Here is a 14,982-nt window from a genome sequence, read left to right on the forward strand (position 1 = left end):
CCAACGGAGCTTCAGCAAGCCCTCAACGACTGCAGAACGCCGCGGGGAGGCTGGGGGCTAGTCTGGGAAGCCAGCTAGCCTCTCCCTCCGGAAAATAAGCTAAGTCTCGGGGAACCGAGGGCGGTGGGAGGAAGGAAATCCGACCCCAAGGCGGCCCTTCCCTCCTGGAGATTCTGCCAGCGCTTTTGGACTGCAAAGACCAGCGCGTGCCCATCCCAGCTCCAGCTATCTCCCAGGCCTCGTGGGGACCTGAAATGGCTGAGGAATGCAGGGAGGCCTTAGGGGATCAGGTGGGGCCCTCCAGCAAGCGCTGCAAGCTGGATCCCTCTGTAAATAAAGGCAAAGGGCACAAAGGCTCACTTGAAAGGTCTTCTCCAAGAGCCACAGTGGATCCCAGGGAGGTTTCAAGGCCCCTTCAGCCAGAACCTAGCCCAGACCGTCGCAGCAGGGAGTCAGCTTCCCCTGATCGTGAGGCCCAATCCCCCGGGGACAGTGAATTCTTGTCTGGGGATAACTATGCATCCAGGGATCCATCTCCTGAAGCATCTTGGGGGTACCCCGACTCCCCTAGCTCCTCCATCGGAGAGGAACGAGATTCTGTCCAGAATTCCCCCCTTGGGAAGGGTGGATCCAGCTCAGGCAGGCCTAGCCAGCGCAGGCCCAGTAAGCAAAAGAAAAAAAGGGGGAAAAGTTCTGCTCTCTCGGATGAAATGAGGGAGGTAATTGCCTTAGCCATCTCCCAAGGGATAGCTGAAGGCATTAAGCGCAAGGGCTCTAGCAAGGGCAAGGCCCCAAAGGAGAAACGCAAACCTAGGGCCTCCACCTCTAAGGAGCCTGTATCCTCCTCCCCATCTTCAAGCCCCTCTCACTCTGGGTTATCAAGTTCTGAGCAGGAAGAAGGGGAGATTTTCGCCCTTTCTGAAGACGAAAACCCCACCCCTGACAAGCCAAAATTCTCTGGCCTGTTTCAACCGTCATTATTCAAGTCTATCTTGCACAAAGCCATGACGGCCACAGAGTTAGGCCCCACTTCCAGACCTGAGGCCTCTCAGGCTTCCACTTCCAAGGATCTTAAGCATGGGTTGTTCAAAGAGACAGTAGAAACCCCCGAGGTTATTCCTGTGCCAGACCTATTTATGGACGCGGTACAGCGCCAGTGGCTACAGCCAGGCACCCTGACCAACCCCAGTGGGGGGGATAGAACTCTATATGCAGTAGAAGATAAAATGGAGGAAATCCTCAAATTCCCAGAAGTAGATGCCCCAGTCGTGTCTCTAACTTCCAATTCCAACCTGCCAGCTGAGCTCCTAGAGGGACTTAAGGCAGAAGATAAGAGGTCAGAAAAGGCATGTCAGAAAACACACATGGCGTCTGCCTGGGCCATCAAGGCATCCACCTCTGCCTCCTTTTTTATTAGGGCCACCCTATTCTGGCTGCGCCAACTCAGGTCCAGACCCCCGCCAAGGAAATCTAGGTGGCGCCATGAGCTAACCAAGATTATTACCGCTGTCGAGTATTCGGCGGATGCCACCTTGACAGCAGCAAAATTCTCTTCCAGAGCTCTAGCTTCCAATATCACCTCCCGCCGCCTCCTATGGCTCAGGCACTGGCAGGCCGAAATGAAGGCTAAATGGAAGCTGGCATCGGCCCCATTTAAAGGGGGCTTTCTGTTTGGAGAGGCCCTGGACAAGTTTGTCACCGAAACCAACGACAAACGCAAGATCCTTCCGGCAACCTTTAAAAGGGGTGACCGGAAAGGGGCGGGGTCCTTTCGTAAGAGACCCTACAGGAGCCAGGAAACAGGGCAATCTTCTCACCCTTCCTCCTATCAGAGGCCCTTTCAGGCAGGGGGGGATAGGCACCAAGACAGATCCTTCGGGGCTCGTGCCAACCAATCCCAGTCTTCCTTTCGGAGACCATTCCGAGGAGGAGGAAACAACAGTGGTGGATCCCGGCCCTTTCGTAAGGGAAAGTGACGGTCACAGGGATCCCCCCATCGGGGGTCGGCTACGGCTGTATGCCGACAGGTGGGAGGAGATAACATCGGACAAGTGGGTCCTCAACACCATTCGCAAGGGCCTTCTCCTGGACTTCCTATCCTTTCCCCAAAGAAAGTTTATCCGCTGTCCTACCCCCAGGAACCCAGAAAAGAGGGAACGCATGAGGGCAGAAATCTGCCATCTCCTAGAGATAGAGGCGATAGAGCCAGTCCCCAGGGATCAGCAGGGGAGGGGCTTCTATTCGATCCTCTTCCTAGTGCCCAAAAGTTCAGGGGGGTGGAGGGCCATCTTGGACCTCAAGAGCCTAAATCAGCATCTGGCTTACAAGAGGTTCAAGATGCAGTCACTCCACTCCATCCTGGGCTGTGTGAGGGAGGGGGACCTATTGACATCAATAGATCTCAAAGAGACCTACCTGCATGTCCCCATCCATGTGGCCCACAGGCGGTTCCTGAGGTTCTACGCGGAAGGGAAGCATTTCCAGTACAGGGCTCTTCCCTTCGGGCTATCATCTGCGCCCAGAACATTCACCAAAATTCTGGCAGTGCTAGCGGCTCATCTCCGCAACCATCCGGTTCGTCTGGAATGTTATTTAGACGACATAATCATTCACTCTCTCACCACCAAGCAGGCACACCGCGATGTTTCTCTAACTGTGCAGACCCTGCAGTACCATGGCTTCTCTGTCAACATGGAGAAGAGCCAGTTCCGACCATCCACCTGTATACAGCACCTGGGTGCGGTCATCAACTCCACCTCCTGCCAGGTATTTCTTTCGCCAGACCGGCTGTCGAACCTGAGACGCAGAGTGAAGCACTGCAGCCTTCCCAGGTCGGTACCCATCATTCAGCTGTCCCAGCTCCTGGGGATAATGATCTCGTGCCTGGGGGTGGTTCCCTGGGCTCGCCTTCACGCCAGGGAGCTGCAGTGGTTTCTGCTGCCAGTGCAGAGGGCCAGGAACAGCAACTCACTCAGGCGGGTTCGGCTCCCACGAAAGGTGATCCGGTCTCTGGCATGGTGGAGGTCCAAGGCAGTCAGGAAGGGCTGCCTGTTCAAGGAGCCGGAGAGACTAGTTGTCACCACGGATGCCAGCCTCCTGGGGTGGGGCGCCCACTGTCAGGGCCACCTAGCCCAAGGCCGATGGACTCAGAGGGAGGCCGCCCACAGCATCAATTGGCTGGAACTGAGGGCAGCTCGCCTAGCGCTGAGAAAGTTCGCATCTCTAGTAAGAGGGGCTCATGTACTGTTGATGACAGACAATGTGGCGACAAAAGCGCACATAAACCGGCAAGGGGGCACTCGATCAAAGGCCCTCATGCTCGAGGCAGAAGCGCTGGGCAGGTGGGCGGAACGTCATCTGGCTTCTCTCAGTGCAGATCACATCTCCGGCGTAAGCAACCGGGAAGCAGACTGGCTGAGCCGCCAACGCATCGACCACTCGGAGTGGCGCCTGCACCCGGACCTGTTCCAGCAGATCGTGAGGAGGTTCGGCAAGCCACAGGTAGACCTGTTTGCCACACACAACAACACACAGCTCCCACGCTTCTTCAGTCGCTACCACTCGCCCCAGGCGGAGGGAACAAATGCTCTGAGGTCAGCGTGGCCTCAGGGACTTCTGTATGCCTTCCCTCCACTTCCGCTCATCCCTCAAGTGGTGAACAAGCTCCTGACCGAAAAGGCAGACCTCATTCTGGTGGCTCCCTCCTGGCCCAGAAGGCCCTGGTACGCAGACCTGGTCAGCCTCTCAGTTCAAAGACCTTGGAGAATCCCCCGGGACAAGATTGCCCTCAGCCAGGGGGCCATCACCCATCCGGAGCCCCAGTGGCTGCAGCTAGCCGTTTGGCACTTGAAGGGGAGCTCCTGAGGAAGCAAAAATTCTCTGACCAGGTCATTCGAACAATCCAAGCGTCCAGGAAGCCCTCTACGACTAGAATCTACGATGCCACCTGGGCCGCCTTCTCACGGTGGTGCAAGACTAGGAACATAGAGGCCTCCTCAGCCTCGATCCCCCAGACCCTAGACTTTTTGCAAGAGGGTCTGGATAAGGGCCTTGCGGTCAGCACCCTCAGACGCCAGGTTGCAGCGTTGTCTACCATCCTGGCAAAGGGCTCCTCTCGCTCGCTGAGTCAGCTCCCCCAGATCAAGAGCTTTCTCAAGGGAGCAGCGAACATCAGCCCTCCAACTGTTCACCGGTATCCGTCATGGGATCTTCCATTTGTGCTTAAGGCCCTGACCAAAGCCCCATTTGAGCCTTTGAAAAAGACCAGTCTGCGCTACCTCACCATCAAAACCGCTTTCCTGGTGGCCATTACATCCGCTCGCAGGGTAGCCGAGCTTGCTGCGCTCTCTGTCAGGGAGGATTTGTGCGTAGTTCACCCGGACAGAGTAATATTGAGACTTGATCCGTCATTTGCTCCGAAAATTAACTCCCTGTTTCACAGGACTCAAGAACTTATTTTGCCCAACTTCTGTCCCCATCCTTCTCACCCTAAGGAGCGTGAGTGGCACAAGCTGGACGTGAGACGGGCCGTGCGCACGTATGTAAAGAGAACAAAGGACTACCGCCGGTCAGAGGCTTTCTTTGTCTCCTTCCTCCCTGCGTCCCTGGGCCGCAAGGTCTCCGCTCACACTGTGGGACGTTGGCTACGTGCTTGCATCAAACTGGCATATGAGCACCAGGGCAAGACGGCTCCGAGAAGAATCACCGCTCACTCCACCAGGAGCGCTGCAACGTCTGCAGCCTGGGCAACCCAGGCCTCTATCCTAGACATTTGTAGAGCGGCCACCTGGGCTTCCCCCACGGCCTTTATTAGAAACTATAAGATTGACACCTTTGCCTCAGCCGAAGCCTCCTTTGGCAGAAGAGTATTACAAAGAGTGGCTGAAATGCCAGAGGCTTCGGCGCTTCCCCACCCTGGGACTCAATAGCTTGGGCATGTCCCAGCATTTGGGCTCTCTGAGCAGTGCACTGGAGAAAGACCGTTGGCTTACCTGAACGGTCGTTCTCGGGGCACTGCGAAGAGAGCCCAAACCCACCCGGGTGTTTGTATTTGAACGATGTGGCTGTATTGACTGTAATTGATTACAGGACGGTTCCTTCGTTTTCGAATTGAGCATGTGCAGGCAAAGGGAGGCGTGGTCAAGAAAATCATCACTCAGTCCAAGGGCAGATAGGCTGTGTTAACCCAGCATTTGGGCTCTCTTCGCAGTGCCCCGAGAACGACCGTTCAGGTAAGCCAACGGTCTTTCAGCTCAAAGGCTGCACTAGAATTAGTGTGGGAGAGAAAGACTGATATACTAAACTGAGGTGTGTGCAAAGCCCATTTTTGAAGAAGATTCATAGGTTTTATGGAGTGAAATAGGTGTCTTTAATAAACTTCAATTCCTCCCCCTCCCCAGCCAAGAAAAGTCAAATCATTGGTTCTGCTCATTATAGTGCAATCACATATTGACACACACCCCAAGTCCTTTTTGTACCTATATGCCTTCTGTACCTGATCTATCAGCTGTACTTCATTCTCTTCAATATCAATATAGGTTGGGTATTGATCTAGCTATTTATAAAACCCTTAGAGCAGGGCTGTTAAACTCTTGGCCCGTGGGCCAGATGTGTCACACTGGTTAGGGAAGGGGGGGGAGTCCTGATACGTCATGTGATGCTGCCATGATGACATGAGTTTGACTCCCCTGTCTTAGAACCATTATTTTATGAACGTCTTTTTTTTTTACTATATGAAACCAATGTGAAAACAAATAGGAACAGAAAAGATGTCCAGAAAATTATAGCCCAAAAATTATTTCAAAACATTCCTTTTATTCCTTATCCTTCATTAAAAATAGGATAATTCAAAAGTTGATTTCAATCATCTTAGTCAAACAAGTATCACTTTCCATTCTGACTGCTAATAAAGTGAAGTTGGAGTGAGTTGAAGAGAGAGCTGATTTGTGCTTTATTAACTTAATTTGAATGACAAGTTTTCAGGATTTTGTTACCTATATTTTATGTCTGATTTCTATTTCAGGTGCTAGATGGTCTTTTAGCGCAACATGGGACAGTAGAGAATGTAGAACAAGGTAAAGACATTAGCTACTGCCTTTTGTTTTTATCTAATTTAAAATGCTTTATTAACATTAAACATTCTTTAGAGATCAATGTCTGTATTGAATATCTGCTATATAATACTTGAAGATAATCAGTTTAATATTGCCTTGTGATGTTTAAGGAGATTTTTAGTGAAGTATAAATGCTTAAACATTAACAAACAGCTTTTTTTAAGTTCTAGGACTATTTATTCACCTCAGCATAACCATTGAAGGAAGGAGATCTAGGGCTACTTCCTGAATGGTTCATATCTCTTTAACCAGATCAAATGCTTACTTGCTGTGACTGCAATAAGGCAAATTTATTTCTTAATCATAGTTTAGTTCATTTTGTTATCAAAGTTCAATATATAAACTTCAAAAATGACTTAATTCAAGTAATCAAATCTTCTAGGATTCCAGCTGTGATATATCATGGAAGGAGAAGATCTGAATATCATAATGTATTAAGACATAGGTGCTATTGTGTGGACGTTTAAAATATTTGATTAGCAGGGGATTCGCAGTACTTGTCTCCAGGTTTCCTACATGTATCTTAAAAGAACCAGGATATTTGGTATTATTCTGAAATATGTTGCTTTGTCTTTCCAAGAGTCAGAAACCTTGTTAGCCTATAGTAAAACTATGGACTAAGCAATTTTTATGTCACCTTAAAGAATTCTAGCATTTCTTTTATTAAAAACATTTTAAAAACACTCCAATGGGAATTTTCTTATAGATATTTTGATGACTGATAGGTGCATGGTGAAGTAGCCAAGTTATTTCCACATTTCTGACATTTCTCTGTGGTTCTAAACCAATTAATAATTTCAGATGAGAATATATGCATTATTTAGAAGTGAGAAGGGAATTCCCAGCCGGTTAATTCTCTTTAGATGATACAACATGGGTTACAGTAACTATAACAAAAAGAACAGATGATTTGCTTGTTCATTGCCATTGGATCTAATTGTTCTGCATTTGTGTATGTATGTATTTATTCACAGTTATTTGTTTCTGTTGAGAACAGATATCATCATCCTGTTCTGAGACTCAATTTTTTTCTTTGAAATATAAAAGTTTTCTTGAGGTTTTAAGTTGGTGTGAGTGGAGATTTTCAGCATGATTGTTACTTGCCACGATTTCTTTAACATTTAGAATGTTGCCAAATTAAATGTCTTATTATAGATTACTTCTTTCTTGCTATTCAGGAAATGCTAGGTCAATGAACACAGTATCTTGTTACAGAAATGACCGCTAACACTTCGTATTTTGAGCCTGCATATTTCATCAGTTTATGTACTGTAGCAAGAAACTCAAAGCTGTTTCTAATTAAAAGTATCTCTTTAAATCAGAAGATGACTGTAATGAAGGTACTAGTTCATAGAATTATTTAGATCATGTCAATAATGGAAACTAGCTGGCTCTCAGACTGTTTGCAGATTGGTTCACTTCATCTTAGATACAGATTGTGGCATTCTATTTTATGAAAATGTGGAATGGTTAGATACCAAGCCTCACAACAATTTGAATTCTACTTCCCATATCATATGAACTAAATAAATGATAGAATGATAATGTGTTCCAATTTTGTAAATTTCACATGATTTAGTAAAAAAATTCATCCAGTTTCAGAATTTTTCAGTTTTTTAAAAAGATCCAAATATAAAAAAATATTTTTGTACAGTTTTCCTATATAAAATATTATTCTGTGCAATTTTCTCTAATATACTTTAAAGCAATCTTAACCTGGAATCATACCTCTAAAATGGCAGAAATATACAATCGGAAGGATAGATATCTTCTAAGTAGCCTATTGTGAGCTGTATCGGTAGTGTTTACTGGTGTGTAGTGGTTTAAGCACTGGACTAGAAATCAGAAAACCTTGAGTTGTAGTCCCATCTTTGGCATGAAGCCAACTGTGTGACCTTTGGCCAGTCACACACATTTTCAGCCCCAGGAAGGAGGCAATGGCAAATCACTTTGGAAGTCTTGCCAAGAAAGCTTGGGCCTTGTCCAAGCAGCTGCCAAGAATCAGATTTGATTCAAAGTCAGCAAAAAAAATATCTGCCTAATAATTTGAGATGTGCAGACTTCACTAGTTTGCTTTAAAAAGTTGGCCACACTAATATTTGCCCTATTCCTGTTTTTTTGGATTGAAAATCTGCACAATCTGTATTTTCTTGTTCAGCTGCTATTAACTTTGTCTTTGTACAAGGTTCTACAAAAATGTTTGTCCTGATGTTATTTAATAAAATGCACCTTTCTGAAATTTTCTCAGTTGGTTACCACACAAGTATATTTCTTTTGTTTTGGTTTCTTAGTTAACACAGAATCAGAGACAGCAGTTGTCAACGTTACATATGCAACAAAAGAAGAAGCAAAAGTGTAAGTGGCTATGACAGTTTCAGTTGCATTTTCCATTTCTCCCGGTCTTTGCTGTTTTAGTTTATTCTCTTGGCAGGTTCTCTTAAATTTTATTTCTGAATTTACAAGTTTAAAAAGTGACACAGAATACCCCTGTTGCTGTTATGCCATAAATTTCAATCTGCTGCTGTCTCAATTTTCTGCTGAGTCAGAGCTGATACTAATCAGCTAATGATCTTTGATTTTGAGAGCATTGCAGAATAAATATTATAAGATTGGAGTGCCATGTATGAAATGCTAAATACTTCTTAAAGCACTACTTGAAAAAAGGAAATCTGTGCCAAGGAAAGGATTGGCAAATATATTCCCATGTGTATCCATAGCAGAATAATGAGCAACCTTGGATTGTGTTCTACTTATGAAATCATAGAACCAGAAATTTGGGTCACCATGTCTAAGTCTCTGCACAGTGCAGGAATCCCAAATGAAGTACACTTGACAGATTTTTGTCTAGCCTCCAGTTCAACATACCCAGTAAAATGGAGTCTGCAACCTTTCTAAGCAATTGATTCTACTGTTAAACTGCTCTTTTATAGGATTTTTTCCCCTTAAAACTCAGTTGGAATCTGCTTTCTTGAAGCTTAAATCATTTTTTCTGCATTTAGAATAATAGAGATCATGTCTTTATCTTTTTCCTGAGTGACATCCTTCCAACTATCTAAAGAATGTCATCATATCTCCTCACTCTTCTTTCTCAAAGCTAAACTTTCCCAGTCTTCAATCTCTGTTTATAGGACTTTGATGACTAACCCTTGATCATCTTCATTGTCATCTTCATTGTTCTTGGAGTCTTTCCAATTTGTCTGAAATGTTCAATCATAGTTCTGATTTATCTAATAAAAATTCAGCTTCTCTCATTCAACTGAAATGGGCTTCATTTCATAGGCCACAGATTGTTTTCTAAGTAACTCTACTCAGAATTATGGTCAAATTCTGTTGAAACTACTGGAGCAAGCCATTTATTTAACATACCATTGTATCTGCCATGAGATCCCGGTGGTTTAGAATTATAAATCAACAATTAAAAGATCTATGATGAGATTATGAATAATTTATTAAATGATGTTGAAGTAATATCATAAAACAATATAATAACATGATAAAACAACTATAATAAATAATATTTGATATTAACCATTAGATCAGGGGTGTCAAACTCAAGGCTGGATCGGGCCGCAGGATGCTTAGATCTGGCCCACGGGGCCACCCTGGAAACAGCAAAGGCCCTCAATGAAATCAAGTTTGACACCCCTGCATTGGATGCTCCCTGGAAGAACTGCAGGGAAATAGTAGATACAGCAAGCCCTGGTGTTAAAGCCTTGCAGACCCATACGGTTGGGTCTCCCACTGAAAAGTAAACTTGAATTGTACCCAGTAACTTAGGAGCAACTAGTGTGAAATGCAAATGTAACAGGTTACTAGTAACCAGTATCTGCCATTAAACAAGCCACCATATTTTGTATCAACTATATCTTCAAGGTGGTCTTCAAAGGTAGCCCCAGGTAGATCATATTGCAGAAGTCCAGCTATGCAATACTGAAGACATTAGCTGCTATTTCAGAGTACTCAGGGCTGCTACTACCTAGTATACTAGCCAAGTCTGCCCATCCAGCAGTGTCTATGAAGCTAGAAGAATCTCTAAGTCATAGACCTGCTCCCTTAGAGCTTTTGTCTCAAGAGACAACACTGGAGTTGACAAGAATCTCAATGAACAATCAGTAATGCTATCTTGATTGGATTTAATTTCAAACCATTCCATCCAGAATCTACAATGTCCAGATATTAAAATAAAACTGCCATGCTATCCACTTTTATGCTTTTGCTACTGTTATACTGCCAGTAACACAACCACTTATTAGACCAAAACACTATAAGATAGTGCTTCCAGTACCCAGATCTTGCATGCAGTGCAGAAAGATATGGTGATTGATGATATTAGAGGCAGTTGAGAGATCTAATAAGACTTCTGCAGACCTCTTCAAATAAGCAGTGACTGATGTCAGCTTCCGCCTTTCATGCTGCCACCTGTATTCTGAAGGAACTAGGAACAGCATAGAATTTATGTGCAAACTGCATAAGGTATAGATTCATCAAAGACCAAAAAGAATCCCAGCTGGTATGCAAAATGTCTCCTCAGACACCACTCTAGACCCCGTGCGCAAATAGTCAAGAATCTGAAGAAACGTTTGGAGTGTGAAATGGTCATAGTAGCCAGGCAAGTATTCTGTATGCCTTGGGAATAGTCCCAAATGTATCTTATACCCAGACTCAGTCATTCAACTTTTTCATCTTTTTTGGTTCACTTTACCAATTTCTCTTAGTAAACCAAACCCATTCTCTGCATTCCCAAGGGAAAATAGCTACCTCACAATCTCATCAATTAACTGGATGGCCAAACAATCTAGTGATGTATTTGACCCTTTCACAATCATTGTTCCACATGTCCTCTTTTCATTCTAGTACTCTAAAAATCACAACATTAGGAAAGGCCAAACCATAGCAACTTATTACAGTGCCCACCACTCAAGGGCCTCATATCTGGCCTACATTTTACCTTAGATTAGGCATCCCTCATACTTTTAGGAAGCCAAACAAATCTAGAATCCAACTTGCACCCCTTAAGCTCCTTCTTCACAATTGATAGAACCAACTTTGGGATGCTGATGTTACTGGAGGCTCCAGTCAGGTGTGAATTAAGGCCTCATATTCTGGACATTCATGTTAGATTAGCCCCTACTTGGTTGCTAGACTGACGTTTGTCTGCCTTTTGGTTCAAACTTTAACCTTAGCTCCAGCCAAATGGAGCAATGGCAGCTATTGAATTGCATCCTGTCACTGCAGCCTCCATTGCCATTCTAGATCTAAGGATAGCTTACGTGTCAGTTCCTGGACTTCATTTCATTTTGCTACCACACCAGAGAGCTGACTCAGCTGGCAGGCAGCCTTTTTAACAACCAGCAGAGAAGATGACCTTCCAGGTTAGCAAATCCTTCAGAGAAAGAAATCTTTCTCCGTTTCTTCACAGCTTCCAGAATACTTGCAACAAAACAGTGCCATTCATTTCCACTATCATTTCGGCCATTGCTTGTTTATATCCTATCTCTAAATCCCTTGCTATTTCTTCAAAGTATTATTGCCCTTCCATCTAACCTACAACACATCCTAAAATAATACACCCCTTAGAATTAAAAACCAGTAATATTTAATCATAACTATCATGTAGCTGGATGTAAGCAAAAAAATTATTTCTGCTGATTCCTAATAATTCTTGGAATATATTTGATTTCATACATTATAAACAGCCATTCTACACAGTACCTGCTCTGTAACACAATATTGTTGAATCATTTGCAAATGTCATTCAAGGCATTAATAAAATATATTTGGTTAATCTGTGCTTTAAAAAAATAAACAGGTTTAAGGTAACTATGGAAAACCACTCAGTGCAATTGAGGGGAATTATTTAATACATCTAATTTCTGCAATAATTTAACAAAACAGGATCCACATTCAAAGACAGCGGGTATCTAGAATTGCTTACCTTTTGTCCTGCCCTGTCTTCTAATCAAGATGTATTATTTGTTTTTTAGAAGTATTAATAACTTGTATCAGCAATGCATACTAAAATATCAACTATTTTTATTAGAATTTTATTTTCTATGTTGTTTTGGAAATGCACTATATATATCTGCCTCTTTTCCTCTATATAGAGGTCTTTCACCAAATCACCCACCTTGATGTGTGACTGCCTTTCAGCATGTAATATTTTGAAAGAGCTAAACTGCAGTTTGTACTTTTGATTTCATAAAATTTTTTGATTAATGTATCTTTAAAAATAGATGTCTTTGTTTTGTCAGTGAAGTGAAAGTCTCTGAACCAAATGACTGAAGATAGTCTGAAACATTAGCAGATTTTTCGATTTTGACACAGGGCTGCACAACTGCCATTCAGAATAAAGACTGAAACCCGCTTCCTTCATGAGCATATAGAAAGATGTTGGGGTGGGACTTAAAGCAACAAAACTTGGTTCTTCCCTTAGTGCCCTCCTGCTCACTTTCATTCTCTGTGCAAGATGAACAGAGAGAAGGAGAGAGACCTTACTGCTTATTTTATTTCTTTATTCAAGTTGTAGGCCATCCAATCCTGTATCTAGACAGCCTATAATAAAAACACTAATAAAATATAAATAAGAAATCCCAACTATCTGGGGGTGGGGAGGGAAACCATTCTAACCATAACTGAAAGAATAAATACAGAAGTTCCACCATGCTTCAAGTTCTGGGGGAAAGAATCATGTTTTCAAAGTTCTTTTAAACAGTCAGGTAAATTCCAGAATGAATAGTATTCCAGGGGGGCAGATGCTGAAATTGAAAAGATATTTGCTATTGGTCATACATTATGAAGTAGGGAGTCTATATTTCCTATGTTGTTCTGCATGAATTGTTTCAGCAAAATGTGGAATGACCAAAACATAGATGCCACTTGGTGACAGAATAGAACAGAATAACAGAGTTGGAAGGGACTTTGGAGGTCTTCTAGTCCAACTCCTGCTTAAGCAGGAAACCCTACACCACTTCAGACAAATGGCTAGCCAACATCTTCTTAAAAACTTCCAGTGTTGGATCATTCACAACTTCTGGAGGCAAGTTGTTCCACTGATTAATTGTTGTAACTGTAATAAAAACTAGAATACCTGCAAAGGCGATTATTGCTTGATCTCAATACCTTTTATCTTCCTCTGTAAGGTAAGTGCTCATTTTGGGAGGTAAGAGACATGGATTGGGGAAGTGGAATCTCATTCAAGTCCCTGTGATCCAGATCAGGCTTGTAGGCATGAAGTTTTACATACCTACTTCAAAGAAATGTTCATGCCCAATCTACTTGTGATGGTTTTTTTTAATATGTTACAATTCTGTACTTTGAAAGCACATGGCTACCAAATTATGTCTAAGTCAGGATTACAATTATAAACATCAAAATGCCATTTCAATAGAAAATATTGGTTCCTGATAGATACCTACTTTTGAGATCATGTGCTCATATATAATATTTAGATATTCTGAGATAATTTGAATTTTTCTTCTGATTTTGAATGTTCAGTATTTCAAAATTCCTCTTGTGTTTTATTATGGTATTTGTGATTTCCAAGAGGTGAAATCAACCATTAGGATCGAGATATGCATTCATACATTAGGAATGTCATATGCATCTATTTTAGTAAGCATATTGAAATAAAGAACCTCAATGTTAGTTCTCTAATTAAGTCTGATAATATCCTCAGTGATCTGTTGTATTGGTGGTAGTACAAATGCCAACTAGGGAACCAGGAATGTTATTGGCATAATTTTCTTTCAAAAAATGTTCTCCAAATTATAATTCCCATGATTATTTGGGGTATATGGATAGGTGGTGATTATGGACCTTCCTATGCAAATGCCACATGTTGAGACAGGTTGTTACAGAGACTGGTGTGTGGAAGTAAACATTTCTTATAGTAATTATTTTCCCCACTCCTTTCTTTGTATTTCTAGAGCAATTGAGAAACTTAGTGGTCACCAGTTTGAGAACTATTCCTTCAAGATTTCCTACATCCCAGATGATGAGGTCAACTCCCCTCAGCCCCCCCAGAGATCCCGCCGTGGGGGCCACTCTTCCAGGGAGCAGGGCCCCTCCTCTGGGGGCTCCTCGCAGTCCAAACAGCATGATTTCCCACTACGGATCCTGGTTCCCACGCAATTTGTTGGTGCAATCATAGGAAAGGAGGGCTTGACCATAAAGAACCTTACTAAGCAAACCCAGTCCAAGTAAGTATCACAGATGGTTTAATTTTCTTCTCTAAGGGTTCTGTTTGTAGCCTTCATGTCCCCAGCTTGTGATCTTTGGACCAAATGCTGAACTGTGAGCTCGTCATGTTAACTTGTGTAAAAGCCTTTTAACTCACTATTGATGTGTTTTGTACAAATTCTTAGGAATGTTTTAATAGTTATTGTAGTCCTGTTAATGGTTCTCCTGTCAGCTTCACTCATCTTGTTTTTCAAAATTATGAACAGGTTCTACTCATCTGTTGTGAGACACTACTGTAACCCAGCATGTTTTCCCCATTCCACATATTTTTTTCTGCTTCTTTTCAACCACCTCTGGATGATTTCTACTATTCAAAGAAAAATATTTTAAGCCAACTGATGAGATTAAAAATATGTTTGTCATAAATAGTATAAATCATTGTGGAATTACTATTTGATCCTTCATCTCATTGTTAGCTTTCTAATTAAGTCTAATAATATCTTCAGTGATCTGTTGGAGGCAGTACAAATAGGCATGAGCTTGGAAGTTACTTTCTTACCTGTATTTAAATATAAATTGTGTACATTTATCTCCATAATCATTAGGAACATCTTGCATTACGATGCTTGGTATGCTACTGAAGGCAAATTGTATGTCAGCCTGCATGAAATAAGAATGCCATTTATTTACT

General features: G+C 42.9%; 1 protein-coding gene across 2 annotated transcripts in view; it reads left to right on the top strand.

Moving 5' to 3' along the window:
* Nucleotides 1-14,982, top strand: part of IGF2BP2 (insulin like growth factor 2 mRNA binding protein 2) — a 72,449-nt gene that overhangs the window by 39,461 nt on the left and 18,006 nt on the right. For both annotated transcript variants that reach the window (XM_014060925.2, XM_014060926.2), the window contains exons 4-6: nucleotides 6,023-6,074; nucleotides 8,405-8,468; nucleotides 14,039-14,311. In XM_014060925.2, coding sequence (XP_013916400.1) covers nucleotides 6,023-6,074; nucleotides 8,405-8,468; nucleotides 14,039-14,311 — 389 coding nt within the window. The remainder of the gene's footprint in view (nucleotides 1-6,022; nucleotides 6,075-8,404; nucleotides 8,469-14,038; nucleotides 14,312-14,982) is intronic.

Source organism: Thamnophis sirtalis, unplaced genomic scaffold (genome assembly GCF_051295495.1).
Source record: "Thamnophis sirtalis isolate CommonGarterSnake01/CBP01778 unplaced genomic scaffold, rThaSir2_p1.2 scaffold_11, whole genome shotgun sequence".
Taxonomy (NCBI): Eukaryota; Metazoa; Chordata; class Lepidosauria; order Squamata; family Natricidae; genus Thamnophis; species Thamnophis sirtalis.